This window comes from Oncorhynchus keta, unplaced genomic scaffold (genome assembly GCF_023373465.1).
Source record: "Oncorhynchus keta strain PuntledgeMale-10-30-2019 unplaced genomic scaffold, Oket_V2 Un_contig_1509_pilon_pilon, whole genome shotgun sequence".
NCBI classification, from domain to species: Eukaryota; Metazoa; Chordata; class Actinopteri; order Salmoniformes; family Salmonidae; genus Oncorhynchus; species Oncorhynchus keta.
In genome coordinates this window covers 400,563-422,067 of record NW_026279127.1, presented here as the reverse complement: position 1 = coordinate 422,067, position 21,505 = coordinate 400,563, and the positions used below count along the sequence as shown (strand labels likewise).

General features: G+C 41.1%; 1 protein-coding gene across 1 annotated transcript in view; it reads right to left on the bottom strand.

Moving 5' to 3' along the window:
- LOC118382251 (trichohyalin-like) overlaps positions 1–21,505 on the bottom strand; it is an 81,275-nt gene that overhangs the window by 33,246 nt on the left and 26,524 nt on the right. Inside the window, exons 10-13 of the mRNA XM_052502089.1 lie at positions 11,194–11,364; positions 10,850–10,998; positions 6,260–6,409; positions 6,002–6,158 (exon numbers count right to left, since the gene is read on the bottom strand). Coding sequence (XP_052358049.1) covers positions 6,002–6,158; positions 6,260–6,409; positions 10,850–10,998; positions 11,194–11,364 — 627 coding nt within the window. The remainder of the gene's footprint in view (positions 1–6,001; positions 6,159–6,259; positions 6,410–10,849; positions 10,999–11,193; positions 11,365–21,505) is intronic.

The window sequence follows — 21,505 nt, the reverse complement described above, 5'->3', positions numbered from 1 at the left end:
GCACCGAGCTCTACTGTAACCTATTACACCCGATAATAAGCACTGAGCTCTATTGTAACCTATTACACCCGATAATAAGCACCGAGCTCTATTGTAACCTATTACACCCGATAATAAGCACCGAGCTCTATTGTAACCTATTACACCCGATAATAAGCACCGAGCTCTATTGTAACCTATTACACCCGATAATAAGCACCGAGCTCTGTTGTAACCTATTACACCCGATAATAAGCACCGAGCTCTATTGTAACCTATTACACCCGATAATAAGCACTGAGCTCTACTGTAACCTATTACACCCGATAATAAGCACCGAGCTCTATTGTAACCTATTACACACGATAATAAGCACCGAGCTCTATTGTAACCTATTACACCCGATAATAAGCACCGAGCTCTATTGTAACCTATTACACCTGATAATACGCACCGAGCTCTATTGTAACCTATTACACCCGATAATAAGCACCGAGCTCTGTTGTAACCTATTACACCCGATAATAAGCACCGAGCTCTATTGTAACCTATTACACCCGATAATAAGCACCGAGCTCTATTGTAAACCTATTGCATCCGATAATAAGCACCGAGCTCTATTGTAAACCTATTGCATCCGATAATAAGCACCGAGCTCTATTACACCCGATAATAAGCACCGAGCTCTATTGTAAACCTATTGCATCCGATAATAAGCACCGAGCTCTATTACACCCGATAATAAGCACCGAGCTCTATTGTAACCTATTACACCCGATAATAAGCACCGAGCTCTGTTGTAACCTATTACACCCGATAATAAGCACCGAGCCCTATTGTAACCTATTACACCCGATAATAAGCACCAAGCTCTATTGTAACCTATTACACCCGATAATAAGCACCGAGCTCTACTGTAACCTATTACACACGATAATAAGCACCGAGCTCTATTGTAACCTATTACACCCGATAATAAGCACCAAGCTCTATTGTAAACCTATTGCATCCGATAATAAGCACCGAGCTCTATTGTAAACCTATTGCATCCGATAATAAGCACCGAGCTCTATTACACCCGATAATAAGCACCGAGCTCTATTGTAAACCTATTGCATCCGATAATAAGCACCGAGCTCTATTACACCCGATAATAAGCACCGAGCTCTATTGTAACCTATTACACCCGATAATAAGCACCGAGCTCTGTTGTAACCTATTACACCCGATAATAAGCACCGAGCTCTATTGTAAACCTATTGCATCCGATAATAAGCACCGAGCTCTATTACACCCGATAATAAGCACCGAGCTCTATTGTAAACCTATTGCATCCGATAATAAGCACCGAGCTCTATTACACCCGATAATAAGCACCGAGCTCTATTGTAAACCTATTGCATCCGATAATAAGCACCGAGCTCTATTACACCCGATAATAAGCACCGAGCTCTATTGTAACCTATTACACCCGATAATAAGCACCGAGCTCTGTTGTAACCTATTACACCCGATAATAAGCACCGAGCTCTATTGTAAACCTATTGCATCCGATAATAAGCACCGAGCTCTATTACACCCGATAATAAGCACCGAGCTCTATTGTAAACCTATTGCATCCGATAATAAGCACCGAGCTCTATTACACCCGATAATAAGCACCGAGCTCTATTGTAAACCTATTGCATCCGATAATAAGCACCGAGCTCTATTGTAACCTATTACACCCGATAATAAGCACTGAGCTCTATTGTAACCTATTACACCCGATAATAAGCACTGAGCTCTATTGTAACCTATTACACCCGATAATAAGCACTGAGCTCTATTGTAACCTATTACACCCGATAATAAGCACTGAGCTCTGTTGTAACCTATTACACCCGATAATAAGCACCGAGCTCTATTGTAACCTATTACACCCGATAATAAGCACCGAGCTCTATTGTAACCTATTACACCCGATAATAAGCACTGAGCTCTATTGTAACCTATTACACCCGATAATAAGCACTGAGCTCTATTGTAACCTATTACACCCGATAATAAGCACTGAGCTCTATTGTAACCTATTACACCCGATAATAAGCACCAAGCTCTGTTGACAGTACATTTTTTAGGATTTGACATGTTGTGGTCGTTGTCTGCAAAGTTGTTTCCGCGGGACACAACAAAACTAAATTAGCATGACACGAGCTGGATTAAATTAGCATGACATGAGCTGGATTAAATTAGCATGACACGAGCTGGATTAAATTAGCATGACACGAGCTGGATTCAATTAGCATGACACGAGCTGGATTAAATTAGCATGATATAAAATTGATGAAATTAGCATGACACGAGCTGGATTAAATTAGCATGACATGAGCTGGATTCAATTAGCATGACATGAGCTGGATTAAATTAGCATGACATGAGCTGGATTAAATTAGCATGACACGAGCTGGATTAAATTAGCATGAGACGAGCTGGATTAAATTAGCATGACACGAGCTGGATTAAATTAGCAGACACGAGCTGGATTAAATTAGCATGACACGAGCTGGATTAAATTAGCATGACACAAACTGGATTAAATTAGCATGACATGAACTGGATTAAATTAGCATGACACGAACTGGATTAAATTAGCATGACACGAGCTGGATTCAATTAGCATGACATGAGCTGGATTAAATTAGCATGACACGAGCTGGATTAAATTAGCATGACACGAACTGGATTAAATTAGCATGACACGAGCTGGATTAAATTAGCATGACACGAACTGGATTAAATTAGCATGACACGAGCTGGATTAAATTAGCATGACACGAACTGGATTAAATTAGCATGACACGAACTGGATTAAATTAGCATGACACGAGCTGGATTAAATAAAAAAGGCTTTGAAATAAAAAGCTTGTGGTACAGGACATTAACATTTCACAGAGATAAGCTTCTTTCTTGTAAGAAATAAAAAAACAAAAGGAATTACGCATTAATATGAAAGACGTAGAGTCGTGACCAAACGTTTTAATTTTCACAAAGTCTGCTGCCTCAGCTTGTATGATGGCAATTTGCATATACTCCAGAATGTTATGAAGAGTGATCAGATGAATTGCAATTCATTGCAAAGTCCCTCATTTCCATGCAAATGAAATTAATCTAAAAAAAAAAATCCATTGCATTTCAGCTCTGCCACAAAAGGACCAGCTGACATCATTTAATTTATTCTCTCGTTAACACAGGTGTGAGTGTTGACGAGGACAAGGCTGGAGATCTCTCTGTCATGCTGGTTGAGTTTGAATAACAGACTGTTATTCAAAAGTCCGGCAACGCCAGGACCGTCTCCTAAAGTTGATTCAGCTGCGGGATCGGGGCACCACCAGTACAGAGCTTGCTCAGGAATGGCAGCAGGCAGGTGTGAGTGCATCTGCACGCACAGTGAGACGAAGACTTTTGGAGGATGGCCTGGTGTCAAGAAGGGCAGCAAAGAAGCCACTTCCCTCCAGGAAAAACATCAGGGACAGACTGATATTCTGCAAAAGGTACAGGGATTGGACTGCTGAGGACTGGGGTAAAGTCATTTTCTCTGATGAATCCCCTTTCCGATTGTTTGGGGCATCTGGAAAAAAGCTTGTCCGGAGAAGACAAGGTGAGCGCTAACATCAGTCCTGTGTCATGCCAACAGTAAAGCATCCTGAGACCATTCATGTGTGGGGTTGCTTCTCAGCCAAGGGAGTAGGGCTCACTCACAATTTTGCCTAAGAACACAGCCATGAATAAAGAATGGTACCAACACAACCTCCGAGAGCAACTTCTCCCAACCATCCAGGAACAGTTTGGTGATGAACAATGCCTTTTCCAGCATGATGGAGCACCTTGCCATAAGGCAAAAGTGATAACTAAGTGGCTCGGGGAACAAAACATAAATATTTTTGGGTCCAAATTCTAGTAATCCGACAAGTGTAAAAACTCCAATGCCTTTTAAATGGAGAGAGACATGTGGTTTGGCCCATTAGTTTTCTCGGAGGAGTATCGACACAATTAACATATTATTTTACCCAAAAGAAGCGTTTTTGATCAAAAATCTATTTTCAAAATGAAACGATGTACAGTGGCAAGAAAAGGTATGTGAACCCTTTGGATTTCTGGTTACAGATCTGATCTTCATCTAGGTCACAACAATAGACAAACACAGTCTGCTTAAACTAATAACACACAAACAATATGTTTTCATGACTTTATTGAACACACCGTAACGTAAACATTCACAGTGCAGGGCGGACAAAGTATGTGAACCCTTGGATTTAATAACTGGTTGACCCTCCTTTGGCAGCAATAGCCTCAACCAAATGTTTTCTGTAGTTGTGGATCAGACCTGCACAACGGTCTGAAGGAATTTTGGACCGTTCCTCTTTACAAAACTGTTTCAGGTCAGCAATAATCTTGGGATGCCTGGTGTGAACTGCTCTCTTGAGGTCATGCCACAGCATCTCAACCTGGTTGAGGTCAGGACTCTGACTGGGCCACTCCAGAAGGTGTATTTTCTTCTGTTGAAGCCGTTCTGTTGTTGGTTTACTTCTGTGTTTTGGGTCGTTGTCCTGTTGCATCATTCTGTTGAGATTCAATTGCTGGACAGACAGTCTAACATTCCTCTGCAAAACGTCTTGATGAACTTGGGAATTCATTTTTCCGTCGACGATAGCAAGCTGTCCCTGAGGCAGCAAATCAGACCCAAACCATGATGCTCCCTCCAACAGACTTTACAGTTGGGATGAGGTTTTGATGTTGGTGTGCTGTGCCTTTTTTTTTCTCCACACATAGTGTTGTGTGTTCCTTCCAAACAACTCAACTTTAGTTTCATCTGTCCACATAATATTTTGCCAGTAGCGCTGTGGAACATCCAGGTGCTCTTTTGCAAACTTCAGAAGTGCAGCAATGTTTTTTTGGACAGCAGTGGTTTCTTCCGTGGTGCCCTCCCATGAACACCATTCTTCTTTAGAGTTTCACATATTGTAGACTCGTCAACAGAGATGTTAGCATGTTCCAGAGACTTCTTTAAGTCTTTAGCTGACACTCTAGGATTCTTCTTAACCTCATTGAGCGTTCTGCGCTGTGCTCTTGCAGTCCTCTTTGCAGGATGGCCAGTCCTAGGAAGAGTAGCAACAGTGCTGAACTTTCTCCATTTATAGACCATATGTCTTACCGTGGACCGATGAACATCAAGGCTTTTAGAGATACATTTGGAACCCTTTCTAGCTTTATGCAAGTCAACAATTCTTAATCTTAGGTCTTCTGAGATCTCTTTTGTTCGAGGCATGGTTCACATCAGGCAATACTTCTTGTGAATAGCAAACACACATTTTGAGAGTGTTTTTTTAACAGGGCAAGGCAGCTCTAACCAACATCTCCAATCTCGTCTCATTGATTGGACTCCAGGTTAGCTGACTCCTGACTCCAATTATCTTTTGGAGAAGTCATTAGCCTAGGGGTTCACATACTTCTTCTTGTCTATATTGATGTATTCAATATAGACAAGAAATATACAATAATGTGTGTGTTGTTAGTTTAAGCAGACTATGTTTGTGTATTGTTGTCACTTAGATGAAGATCAGATCAAATTTGATGACCAATCTATTCAGAAACCCAGGTCATTCTAAAGGGTTCAGGTACTGTTTCTTGCCACTGAATGTAGTTCGCAGGCTTTAACAGGTGAGCGATCACCATCATAACTTTTATTTATCAAGGCAAGTCAGTTAAGAACAAATTCGTATTTACATTGACGGCCTACCGGGGAACAGTGGGTTAACTGCCTTGTTCAGGGGCAGAACGACAGATTTGTACCTTGTCAACTCTGGGATTCGACCCAGCAACCTTTCGGTTACTTCCCTGACCGGGAATCGAACCAAGGCCGCGGCGGTGAGAGTGCCGAATCCTAACCAATCATGTAAAACAAAGGCCGACTAAATACACAGAGCATGTGTCAGATTCAATCTAAGACTCAGAGGTTATAGGTCAGAGGTGATAGTTGTACCTTGCTTAGCGCATCCCTTGCATCAGCAGCTTCCTCCTCTGCCCTCTCCCTGTCCAGCTGTTCTCTCTGCAGCGCTCCTTGTAGAACATGCAGCTCCATGCGGATACAAGCCTCACGCTCACTGAGATGGGCATTCTCTACCAGGTCCACCTCCAACCTGTCAATCAAATGGTTTATAAAGTCCTCGTAACATCAACAGTTGTCACAAGTGCTTTACAGTAACTTTACAGTAACTTTACAGTAACCTGGACTAGGTACCGTCTCTGTCTCTCGCTCTCCAGCTCGTTCCTCTGCTCCTCCTCCCTCTCTCTCTCCAGTCTCAGTCGTTCGTTCTCCTTCCTCCTCTCCTCACTCTGTCTCTCTTCTTCCTTCAGCTGACTCCTCAGGGAGCCCACCATCTCTCTCTCACTGACACACAAACAACATCAACATTAACAGCAACAACAAACAGCAGCAACAACACAAACAACAGCAACATTAACAACATCAACAGAAAAAACAGCAACAGCACAAACAACATCAACAGAAACAACAGCAACAGCACAAACAACATCAACAGAAACAACAGCAACAGCACAAACAACATCAACAGAAACAACAGCAACAACACAAACAACAGCAACATCAACAGAAACAACATCAACAGAAACAACGGAAACAACAGCAATAACAGCACAAACATCAACAGCAACACAAATAACATCAACAAAAACAACAGCAACAGAAACAACAGCAACAGAAACAGCAACATCAACAACATCAACAGAAACAGCAACATCAACAACATCAACAGAAACAGCAATATCAACAACATCAACAACATCAACAGAAACAACATCAACAACATCAACAACATCAACAGAAACAACATCAACAACATCAACAACATCAACAACATCAACAGAAACAACATCAACAGAAACAACAACATCAACAACAACATCAACAACAGCAATATCAACAACATCAACAACATCAACAGAAACAACATCAACAACATCAACAACATCAACAACATCAACAGAAACAACATCAACAACAACAACATCAACAACATCAACAACATCAACAGAAACAACAACATCAACAACAACATCAACAACATCAACAACATCAACAGAAACAACATCAACAGAAACAGCAACATCAACAACATCAACAGAAACAACAACATCAACAACAACATCAACAGAAACAGCAACATCAACAACATCAACAGAAACATCAACAACATCAACAACATCAACAACATCAACAGAAACGGCAACAACATCAACAACATCAACAACATCAACAGAAACAACATCAGCAACATCAACAGAAACAGCAACAACATCAGCAACATCAGCAACATCAACAACATCAACAACATCAACAACATCAACATAAACAACATCAACAGAAACAGCAACAACATCAACAACATCAACAGAAACAGCAACATCAACAACATCAACAGAAACAACATCAACAACATCAAAAGAAACGGCAATATCAACAACATCAACAGAAACAGCAACATCAACAACATCAACAGAAACAGCAACATCAACAGCAGAAACAGCAACAACATCAACAGAAACAGCAACAACATCAACAGAAACAACATCAACAACATCAACAGAAACATCAACAACATCAACAGAAACAACATCAAAACAACATCAACAGAAACAGCAACAACATCAACAGAAACAGCAACAACAACATCAACAACATCAACAACATCAACAGAAACAACATCAACAGAAACAACAACATCAACAGAAACAACATCAACAGAAACATCAACAACATCAACAGAAACAGCAACAACATCAACAGCAACAACATCAACAACATCAACAACAATATCAACAACATCAACAGAAACATCAACATCAACAGAAACAGCAACATCAACAGAAACAGCAACATCAACAAAAACATCAACAACATCAACAGAAACAGCAACAACATCAACAGAAACAGCAACAACATCAACAACATCAACAGAAACATCAACAACATCAACAACAATATCAACAACATCAACAGAAACATCAACAACATCAACAACATCAACAGAAACATCAACAACATCAACAGAAACAGCAACAACATCAACAGAAACAGCAAAGAAACATCAACAGAAACAGCAACAACATCAACAGAAACAGCAACATCAACAGAAACAGCAACAACATCAACAGAAACATCAACATCAACAGAAACAGCAACAACATCAACAGAAACATCAACAACATCAACAGAAACAGCAACAACATCAACAGAAACAACATCAACAACATCAACAACAATATCAACAACATCAACAGAAACAGCAACAACATCAACAGAAACAGCAACAACATCAACAGAAACAGCAACATCAACAGAAACAGCAACAACATCAACAGAAACAGCAACAACATCAACAGAAACAGCAACAACATCAACAGAAACAGCAACAACATCAACAGAAACAGCAACAACATCAACAACAATATCAACAACATCAACAGAAACATCAACAGAAACAGCAACATCAACAGAAACAGCAACATCAACAACAATATCAACAACATCAACAGAAACATCAACATCAACAGAAACAGCAACATCAACAGAAACAGCAACATCAACAACATCAACAGAAACATCAACAACATCAACAGAAACAGCAACAACATCAACAGCAATATCAACAACATCAACAGCAACAACATCAACAGCAACAACATCAACAGAAACGGCAATATCAACAGAAACATCAACAACATCAACAGAAACAGCAAAAACATCAACATCAACAGAAACAGAAACAGCAACAACATCAACAACATCAACAGAAACATCAACATCAACAGAAACAGCAACATCAACAGAAACATCAACAACATCAACAGCAATATCAACAACATCAACAGAAACAGCAACAACATCAACAGAAACAGCAACAACATCAACAGCAATATCAACATCAACAGCAACAACATCAACAGAAACAACATCAACAGCAACAACATCAACAGAAACATCAACATCAACAGAAACGGCAATATCAACAGAAACAGCAACAACATCAACAGAAACAGCAACAACATCAACAACAATATCAACAACATCAACAGAAACAGCAACATCAACAGAAACAGCAACAACATCAACAGAAACAGCAACAACATCAACAACATCAACAACATCAACAGAAACATCAACAACATCAACAACAGCAACAACATCAACAGAAACAACAACATCAACAGAAACATCAACAGAAACAACAACATCAACAACAGCAACAACATCAACAACATCAACAGAAACATCAACAACATCAACATAAACAACATCAACAACATCAACAACATCAACAGAAACATCAACAACAGCAACAGAAACAACAACATCAACAGAAACATCAACATCAACAGAAACAGCAACAACATCAACAGAAACAGCAACAACATCAACAGAAACAGCAACAACATCAACAGAAACATCAACAACATCTACAACAGCAACAACATCAACAGAAACAACAACATCAACAACAGCAACAACAGAAACAACAACAGAAACAGCAACAACAGCAACAACATCAACAGAAACAACAACGTCAACAGAAACAGCAGTATCAACAACAGAAGCATAGATGGGTGAAGCTCCAGTGATTTCCAGTCAGTGACGTCAGTGGTGAGTAACATGTCCTGTGTGTCCTACCTGAGTAACATGTCCTACCTGAGTAACATGTCCTGTGTGTCCTACCTGAGTAACATGTCCTACCTGAGTAACATGACCTACCTGAGTAACATGTCCTGAGTGTCCTCCCTGAGTAACATGTCCTGCGTGTCCTACCTGAGTAACATGTCCTACCTGAGTAACATGTCCTACCTAAGTAACATGTCCTACCCGAGTAACATGTCCTGAGTGTCCTACCTGAGTAACATGTCCTGAGTGTCCTACCTGAGTAACATGTCCTGAGTGTCCTACCTGAGTAACATGTCCTGTGTGTCCTACCTGAGTAACATGTCCTGCCTGAGTAACATGTCCTACCTGAGTAACATGTCCTACCTGAGTAACATGTTCTACCTGAGTAACATGTCCTACCTGAGTAACATGTCCTGAGTGTCCTACCTGAGTAACATGTCCTGTGTGTTCTACCTGAGTAACATGTCCTGCGTGTCCTACCTGAGTAACATGTCCTACCTGAGTAACATGTCCTGTGTATCCTACCTGAGTAACATGTCCTGTGTGTCCTACCTGAGTAACATGTCCTGAGTGTCCTACCTGAGTAACATGTCCTACCTGAGTAACATGTCCTGTGTGTCCTACCTGGGTATCATGTCCTACCTGAGTATCATGTCCTACCTGAGTAACATGTCCTGCGTGTCCTACCTGAGTAATATGTCCTACCTGAGTAACATGTCCTGTGTGTCCTACCCGAGTAACATGTCCTACCTGAGTAACATGTCCTACCTGAGTAACATGTCCTACCTGAGTAACATGTCCTGCGTGTCCTACCTGAGTAACATGTCCTACCTGAGTAACATGTCCTGCGTGTCCTACCTGAGTAACATGTCCTACCTGAGTAACATGTCCTGTGTGTCCTACCTGGGTATCATGTCCTACCTGAGTATCATGTCCTACCTGAGTAACATGTCCTGCGTGTCCTACCTGAGTAATATGTCCTACCTGAGTAACATGTCCTGTGTGTCCTACCCGAGTAACATGTCCTACCTGAGTAACATGTCCTACCTGAGTAACATGTCCTACCTGAGTAACATGTCCTGCGTGTCCTACCTGAGTAACATGTCCTACCTGAGTAACATGTCCTGCGTGTCCTACCTGAGTAACATGTCCTACCTGAGTAACATGTCCTGAATGTGAGTGAGCTCCTGTTCTTCATACAGGCTCTGTTTCTGCCTCTCCTCTGTGTCCATCTCCAGCTGTCTGACTCTCTGTTCCAGTCCTGCTCTCTCCTCACCCAGCCTCCGCAGGCTGGCCGCAGCCTCCTGAAGGGATGAGACATGGACACCGGTTGGTTGTTTGGTCTTAACTAGTTCATGGTGAAAAAGGGAAGAGATATCTTCGCTACCCAGGAGGAAAAACAGGTTGAAATGACATCAGTAGAACACGCTTGGCCTGCTGGGTGCCGTCTTCAAACAGCCTATCGGGAACAGCGAGACAGATACATGTCATCAACAGACCTGTACTTCCTGGTGCCGCCACAGCAGGTTGGTCTCAGCCTGGGCCAATACAGCCAGCACCTGGGTTAGCCCTCTAGTCAACAGGTCTGGTCCTAACCAATCACTGGACAGAGACAGAGTATGGCTACTGCTACTCTGTCCATCCAGACTCTGGGAGCTCAGCACCTTGGACTGGACAAGAGAAACAACAGAATATATGTTCATTTATAACATTAAACAGGCTATTCTAATGGACCAATACAGTGGGCTGGGGGGGGGTGTGTTCATTTATAACATTAAACAGGCTATTCTAATGGACCAATACAGTGGGCTGGGGGGGGTGTGTTCATTTATAACATTAAACAGGCTATTCTAATGGACCAATAAAGTGGGCTGGGGGGGGGTGTGTTCATTTATAACATTAAACAGGCTATTCTAATGGACCAATACAGTGGGCTGGGGGTGTTCATTTATAACATTAAACAGGCTATTCTAATGGACCAATACAGTGGGCTGGGGGTGTGTTCATTTATAACATTAAACAGGCTATTCTAATGGACCAATACAGTGGGCTGGGGGGATGTGTGTTCATTTATAACATTAAACAGGCTATTCTAATGGACCAATACAGTGGGCTGGGGGGTGTGTTCATTTATAACATTAAACAGGCTACTCTAATGGACCAATACAGTGGGCTGGGGGTGTGTTCATTTATAACATTAAACAGGCTATTCTAATGGACCAATACAGTGGGCTGGGGGTGTGTTCATTTATAACATTAAACAGGCTATTCTAATGGACCAATACAGTGGGCTGGGGGTGTGTTCATTTATAACATTAAACAGGCTATTCTAATGGACAAATACAGTGGGCTGGGGGTGTGTTCATTTATAACATTAAACAGGCTATTCTAATGGACCAATACAGTGGGCTGGGGGGGGTGTGTTCATTTATAACATTAAACAGACTATTCTAATGGACCAATACAGTGGGCTGGGGGGGGGTGTTCATTTATAACATTAAACAGACTATTCTAATGGACCAATACAGTGGGCTGGGGGTGTGTTCATTTATAACATTAAACAGACTATTCTAATGGACCAATACAGTGGGCTGGGGGTGTGTTCATTTATAACATTAAACAGACTATTCTAATGGACCAATACAGTGGGCTGGGGGGGTGTGTTCATTTATAACATTAAACAGGCTATTCTAATGGACCAATACAGTGGGCTGGGGGTGTTTATAACATTAAACAGTCATTTATAACATTAAACAGGCTATTCTAATGGACCAATACAGTGGGCTGGGGGATGTGTTCATTTATAACATTAAACAGGCTATTCTAATGGACCAATACAGTGGGCTGGGGGTGTGTTCATTTATAACATTAAACAGGCTATTCTAATGGACCAATACAGTGGGCTGGGGGATGTGTTCATTTATAACATTAAACAGGCTATTCTAATGGACCAATACAGTGGGCTGGGGGTGTGTTCATTTATAACATTAAACAGGCTATTCTAATGGACCAATACAGTGGGCTGGGGGTGTGTTCATTTATAACATTAAACAGGCTATTCTAATGGACCAATACAGTGGGCTGGGGGTGTGTTCATTTATAACATTAAACAGGCTATTCTAATGGACCAATACAGTGGGCTGGGGGCTGTGTTTCATTTATAACATTAAACAGGCTATTCTAATGGACCAATACAGTGGGCTGGGGGATGTGTTCATTTATAACATTAAACAGGCTATTCTAATGGACCAATACAGTGGGCTGGGGGTGTGTTCATTTATAACATTAAACAGGCTATTCTAATGGACCAATACAGTGGGCTGGGGGGTGTGTTCATTTATAACATTAAACAGGCTATTCTAATGGACCAATACAGTGGGCTGGGGGTGTGTTCATTTATAACATTAAACAGGCTATTCTAATGGACCAATACAGTGGGCTGGGGGTGTGTTCATTTATAACATTAAACAGGCTATTCTAATGGACCAATACAGTGGGCTGGGGGTGTGTTCATTTATAACATTAAACAGGCTATTCTAATGGACCAATACAGTGGGCTGGGGGTGTGTTCATTTATAACATTAAACAGGCTATTCTAATGGCCAATACAGTGGGCTGGGGGTTCATTTATAACATTAAACAGGCTATTCTAATGGACCAATACAGTGGGCTGGGGGTGTGTTCATTTATAACATTAAACAGGCTATTCTAATGGACCAATACAGTGGGCTGGGGGTGTGTTCATTTATAACATTAAACAGGCTATTCTAATGGACCAATACAGTGGGCTGGGGGTGTGTTCATTTATAACATTAAACAGGCTATTCTAATGGACCAATACAGTGGGCTGGGGGTGTGTTCATTTATAACATTAAACAGGCTATTCTAATGGACCAATACAGTGGGCTGGGGGGGGTGTTCATTTATAACATTAAACAGGCTATTCTAATGGACCAATACAGTGGGCTGGGGGGATGTGTTCATTTATAACATTAAACAGGCTATTCTAATGGACCAATACAGTGGGCTGGGGGATGTGTTCATTTATAACATTAAACAGGCTATTCTAATGGACCAATACAGTGGGCTGGGGGTGTGTTCATTTATAACATTAAACAGGCTATTCTAATGGACCAATACAGTGGGCTGGGGGGGATGTGTTCATTTATAACATTAAACAGGCTATTCTAATGGACCAATACAGTGGGCTGGGGGATGTGTTCATTTATAACATTAAACAGGCTATTCTAATGGACCAATACAGTGGGCTGGGGGATGTGTTCATTTATAACATTAAACAGGCTATTCTAATGGACCAATACAGTGGGCTGGGGGTGTGTTCATTTATAACATTAAACAGGCTATTCTAATGGACCAATACAGTGGGCTGGGGGTGTGTTCATTTATAACATTAAACAGGCTATTCTAATGGACCAATACAGTGGGCTGGGGGTGTGTTCATTTATAACATTAAACAGGCTATTCTAATGGACCAATACAGTGGGCTGGGGGTGTGTTCATTTATAACATTAAACAGGCTATTCTAATGGACCAATACAGTGGGCTGGGGGGTGTGTTCATTTATAACATTAAACAGGCTATTCTAATGGACCAATACAGTGGGCTGGGGGTGTGTTCATTTATAACATTAAACAGGCTATTCTAATGGACCAATACAGTGGGCTGGGGGTGTGTTCATTTATAACATTAAACAGGCTATTCTAATGGACCAATACAGTGGGCTGGGGGATGTGTTCATTTATAACATTAAACAGGCTATTCTAATGGACCAATACAGTGGGCTGGGGGATGTGTTCATTTATAACATTAAACAGGCTATTCTAATGGACCAATACAGTGGGCTGGGGGGTGTGTTCATTTATAACATTAAACAGGCTATTCTAATGGACCAATACAGTGGGCTGGGGGGGTGTGTTCATTTATAACATTAAACAGGCTATTCTAATGGACCAATACAGTGGGCTGGGGGTGTGTTCATTTATAACATTAAACAGGCTATTCTAATGGACCAATACAGTGGGCTGGGGGATGTGTTCATTTATAACATTAAACAGGCTATTCTAATGGACCAATACAGTGGGCTGGGGGTGTGTTCATTTATAACATTAAACAGGCTATTCTAATGGACCAATACAGTGGGCTGGGGGGATGTGTTCATTTATAACATTAAACAGGCTATTCTAATGGACCAATACAGTGGGCTGGGGGTGTGTTCATTTATAACATTAAACAGGCTATTCTAATGGACCAATACAGTGGGCTGGGGGGTGTGTTCATTTATAACATTAAACAGGCTATTCTAATGGACCAATACAGTGGGCTGGGGGATGTGTTCATTTATAACATTAAACAGGCTATTCTAATGGACCAATACAGTGGGCTGGGGGTGTGTTCATTTATAACATTAAACAGGCTATTCTAATGGACCAATACAGTGGGCTGGGGGGGTGTGTTCATTTATAACATTAAACAGGCTATTCTAATGGACCAATACAGTGGGCTGGGGGGGTGTGTTCATTTATAACATTAAACAGGCTATTCTAATGGACCAATACAGTGGGCTGGGGGTGTGTTCATTTATAACATTAAACAGGCTATTCTAATGGACCAATACAGTGGGCTGGGGGTGTGTTCATTTATAACATTAAACAGGCTATTCTAATGGACCAATACAGTGGGCTGGGGGTGTGTTCATTTATAACATTAAACAGGCTATTCTAATGGACCAATACAGTGGGCTGGGGGTGTGTTCATTTATAACATTAAACAGGCTATTCTAATGGACCAATACAGTGGGCTGGGGGGACCAATGTGTTCATTTATAACATTAAACAGGCTATTCTAATGGACCAATACAGTGGGCTGGGGGTGTGTTCATTTATAACATTAAACAGGCTATTCTAATGGACCAATACAGTGGGCTGGGGGTGTGTTCATTTATAACATTAAACAGGCTATTCTAATGGACCAATACAGTGGGCTGGGGGGTGTGTTCATTTATAACATTAAACAGGCTATTCTAATGGACCAATACAGTGGGCTGGGGGATGTGTTCATTTATAACATTAAACAGGCTATTCTAATGGACCAATACAGTGGGCTGGGGGTGTGTTCATTTATAACATTAAACAGGCTATTCTAATGGACCAATACAGTGGGCTGGGGGTGTGTTCATTTATAACATTAAACAGGCTATTCTAATGGACCAATACAGTGGGCTGGGGGTGTGTTCATTTATAACATTAAACAGGCTATTCTAATGGACCAATACAGTGGGCTGGGGGTGTGTTCATTTATAACATTAAACAGGCTATTCTAATGGACCAATACAGTGGGCTGGGGGTGTGTTCATTTATAACATTAAACAGGCTATTCTAATGGACCAATACAGTGGGCTGGGGGTGTGTTCATTTATAACATTAAACAGGCTATTCTAATGGACCAATACAGTGGGCTGGGGGTGTGTTCATTTATAACATTAAACAGGCTATTCTAATGGACCAATACAGTGGGCTGGGGGTGTGTTCATTTATAACATTAAACAGGCTATTCTAATGGACCAATACAGTGGGCTGGGGGTGTGTTCATTTATAACATTAAACAGGCTATTCTAATGGACCAATACAGTGGGCTGGGGGTGTGTTCATTTATAACATTAAACAGGCTATTCTAATGGACCAATACAGTGGGCTGGGGGTGTGTTCATTTATAACATTAAACAGGCTATTCTAATGGACCAATACAGTGGGCTGGGGGATGTGTTCATTTATAACATTAAACAGGCTATTCTAATGGACCAATACAGTGGGCTGGGGGTGTGTTCATTTATAACATTAAACAGGCTATTCTAATGGACCAATACAGTGGGCTGGGGGTGTGTTCATTTATAACATTAAACAGGCTATTCTAATGGACCAATACAGTGGGCTGGGGGTGTGTTCATTTATAACATTAAACAGGCTATTCTAATGGACCAATACAGTGGGCTGGGGGTGTGTTCATTTATAACATTAAACAGGCTATTCTAATGGACCAATACAGTGGGCTGGGGGATGTGTTCATTTATAACATTAAACAGGCTATTCTAATGGACCAATACAGTGGGCTGGGGGTGTGTTCATTTATAACATTAAACAGGCTATTCTAATGGACCAATACAGTGGGCTGGGGGTGTGTTCATTTATAACATTAAACAGGCTATTCTAATGGACCAATACAGTGGGCTGGGGGTGTGTTCATTTATAACATTAAACAGGCTATTCTAATGGACCAATACAGTGGGCTGGGGGTGTGTTCATTTATAACATTAAACAGGCTATTCTAATGGACCAATACAGTGGGCTGGGGGGTGTGTTCATTTATAACATTAAACAGGCTATTCTAATGGACCAATACAGTGGGCTGGGGGGGTGTTCATTTATAACATTAAACAGGCTATTCTAATGGACCAATACAGTGGGCTGGGGGGGTGTGTTCATTTATAACATTAAACAGGCTATTCTAATGGACCAATACAGTGGGCTGGGGGGATGTGTTCATTTATAACATTAAACAGGCTATTCTAATGGACCAATACAGTGGGCTGGGGGGTGTGTTCATTTATAACATTAAACAGGCTATTCTAATGGACCAATACAGTGGGCTGGGGGATGTGTTCATTTATAACATTAAACAGGCTATTCTAATGGACCAATACAGTGGGCTGGGGGTGTGTTCATTTATAACATTAAACAGGCTATTCTAATGGACCAATACAGTGGGCTGGGGGTGTGTTCATTTATAACATTAAACAGGCTATTCTAATGGACCAATACAGTGGGCTGGGGGGTGTGTTCATTTATAACATTAAACAGGCTATTCTAATGGACCAATACAGTGGGCTGGGGGGGGTGTGTTCATTTATAACATTAAACAGGCTATTCTAATGGACCAATACAGTGGGCTGGGGGATGTGTTCATTTATAACATTAAACAGGCTATTCTAATGGACCAATACAGTGGGCTGGGGGTGTGTTCATTTATAACATTAAACAGGCTATTCTAATGGACCAATACAGTGGGCTGGGGGTGTGTTCATTTATAACATTAAACAGGCTATTCTAATGGACCAATACAGTGGGCTGGGGGTGTGTTCATTTATAACATTAAACAGGCTATTCTAATGGACCAATACAGTGGGCTGGGGGGGGTGTTCATTTATAACATTAAACAGGCTATTCTAATGGACCAATACAGTGGGCTGGGGGTGTGTTCATTTATAACATTAAACAGGCTATTCTAATGGACCAATACAGTGGGCTGGGGGATGTGTTCATTTATAACATTAAACAGGCTATTCTAATGGACCAATACAGTATTTATAACATTAAACAGGCTATTCTAATGGACCAATACAGTGGGCTGGGGGGGTGTGTTCATTTATAACATTAAACAGGCTATTCTAATGGACCAATACAGTGGGCTGGGGGTGTTCATTTATAACATTAAACAGGCTATTCTAATGGACCAATACAGTGGCTGGGGGGTGTTCATGTGTTCATTTATAACATTAAACAGGCTATTCTAATGGACCAATACAGTGGGCTGGGGGTGTGTTCATTTATAACATTAAACAGGCTATTCTAATGGACCAATACAGTGGGCTGGGGGTGTGTTCATTTATAACATTAAACAGGCTATTCTAATGGACCAATACAGTGGGCTGGGGGATGTGTTCATTTATAACATTAAACAGGCTATTCTAATGGACCAATACAGTGGGCTGGGGGGGGGGGTGTTCATTTATAACATTAAACAGGCTATTCTAATGGACCAATACAGTGGGCTGGGGGTGTGTTCATTTATAACATTAAACAGGCTATTCTAATGGACCAATACAGTGGGCTGGGGGTGTGTTCATTTATAACATTAAACAGGCTATTCTAATGGACCAATACAGTGGGCTGGGGGTGTGTTCATTTATAACATTAAACAGGCTATTCTAATGGACCAATACAGTGGGCTGGGGGATGTGTTCATTTATAACATTAAACAGGCTATTCTAATGGACCAATACAGTGGGCTGGGGGTGTGTTCATTTATAACATTAAACAGGCTATTCTAATGGACCAATACAGTGGGCTGGGGGTGTGTTCATTTATAACATTAAACAGGCTATTCTAATGGACCAATACAGTGGGCTGGGGGATGTGTTCATTTATAACATTAAACAGGCTATTCTAATGGACCAATACAGTGGGCTGGGGGGGGGTGTTCATTTATAACATTAAACAGACTATTCTAATGGACCAATACAGTGGGCTGGGGGTGTGTTCATTTATAACATTAAACAGGCTATTCTTAATGGACCAATACAGTGGGCTGGGGGTGTGTTCATTTATAACATTAAACAGGCTATTCTAATGGACCAATACAGTGGGCTGGGGGTGTGTTCATTTATAACATTAAACAGGCTATTCTAATGGACCAATACAGTGGGCTGGGGGTGTGTTCATTTATAACATTAAACAGGCTATTCTAATGGACCAATACAGTGGGCTGGGGGTGTGTTCATTTATAACATTAAACAGGCTATTCTAATGGACCAATACAGTGGGCTGGGGGCTATTCTAATGTACAGTGGGCATTTATAACATTAAACAGGCTATTCTAATGGACCAATACAGTGGGCTGGGGGTGTGTTCATTTATAACATTAAACAGGCTATTCTAATGGACCAATACAGTGGGCTGGGGGTGTGTTCATTTATAACATTAAACAGGCTATTCTAATGGACCAATACAGTGGGCTGGGGGTGTGTTCATTTATAACATTAAACAGGCTATTCTAATGGACCAATACAGTGGGCTGGGGGTGTTCATTTATAACATTAAACAGGCTATTCTAATGGACCAATACAGTGGGCTGGGGGGTGTGTTCATTTATAACATTAAACAGGCTATTCTAATGGACCAATACAGTGGGCTGGGGGTGTGTTCATTTATAACATTAAACAGGCTATTCTAATGGACCAATACAGTGGGCTGGGGGATGTGTTCATTTATAACATTAAACAGGCTATTCTAATGGACCAATACAGTGGGCTGGGGGTGTGTTCATTTATAACATTAAACAGGCTATTCTAATGGACCAATACAGTGGGCTGGGGGTGTGTTCATTTATAACATTAAACAGGCTATTCTAATGGACCAATACAGTGGGCTGGGGGTGTGTTCATTTATAACATTAAACAGGCTATTCTAATGGACCAATACAGTGGGCTGGGGGTGTGTTCATTTATAACATTAAACAGGCTATTCTAATGGACCAATACAGTGGGCTGGGGGATGTGTTCATTTATAACATTAAACAGGCTATTCTAATGGACCAATACAGTGGGCTGGGGGTGTGTTCATTTATAACATTAAACAGGCTATTCTAATGGACCATTAAACAGGCTATTCTAATGGACCAATACAGTGGGCTGGGGGTGTGTTCATTTATAACATTAAACAGGCTATTCTAATGGACCAATACAGTGGGCTGGGGGTGTGTTCATTTATAACATTAAACAGGCTATTCTAATGGACCAATACAGTGGGCTGGGGGTGTGTTCATTTATAACATTAAACAGGCTATTCTAATGGACCAATACAGTGGGCTGGGGGTGTGTTCATTTATAACATTAAACAGGCTATTCTAATGGACCAATACAGTGGGCTGGGGGTGTGTTCATTTATAACATTAAACAGGCTATTCTAATGGACCAATACAGTGGGCTGGGGGGGGTGTGTTCATTTATAACATTAAACAGGCTATTCTAATGGACCAATACAGTGGGCTGGGGGATGTGTTCATTTATAACATTAAACAGGCTATTCTAATGGACCAATACAGTGGGCTGGGGGTGTGTTCATTTATAACATTAAACAGGCTATTCTAATGGACCAATACAGTGGGCTGGGGGTGTGTTCATTTATAACATTAAACAGGCTATTCTAATGGACCAATACAGTGGGCTGGGGGGGGGTGTGTTCATTTATAACATTAAACAGGCTATTCTAATGGACCAATACAGTGGGCTGGGGGTGTGTTCATTTATAACATTAAACAGGCTATTCTAATGGACCAATACAGTGGGCTGGGGGTGTGTTCATTTATAACATTAAACAGGCTATTCTAATGGACCAATACAGTGGGCTGGGGGTGTGTTCATTTATAACATTAAACAGGCTATTCTAATGGACCAATACAGTGGGCTGGGGGTGTGTTCATTTATAACATTAAACAGGCTATTCTAATGGACCAATACAGTGGGCTGGGGGTGTGTTCATTTATAACATTAAACAGGCTATTCTAATGGACCAATACAGTGGGCTGGGGGTGTGTTCATTTATAACATTAAACAGGCTATTCTAATGGACCAATACAGTGGGCTGGGGGGTGTGTTCATTTATAACATTAAACAGGCTATTCTAATGGACCAATACAGTGGGCTGGGGGGGGTGTGTTCATTTATAACATTAAACAGGCTATTCTAATGGACCAATACAGTGGGCTGGGGGGTGTGTTCATTTATAACATTAAACAGGCTATTCTAATGGACCAATACAGTGGGCTGGGGGTGTGTTCATTTATAACATTAAACAGGCTATTCTAATGGACCAATACAGTGGGCTGGGGGGTGTGTTCATTTATAACATTAAACAGGCTATTCTAATGGACCAATACAGTGGGCTGGGGGATGTGTTCATTTATAACATTAAACAGGCTATTCTAATGGACCAATACAGTGGGCTGGGGGATGTGTTC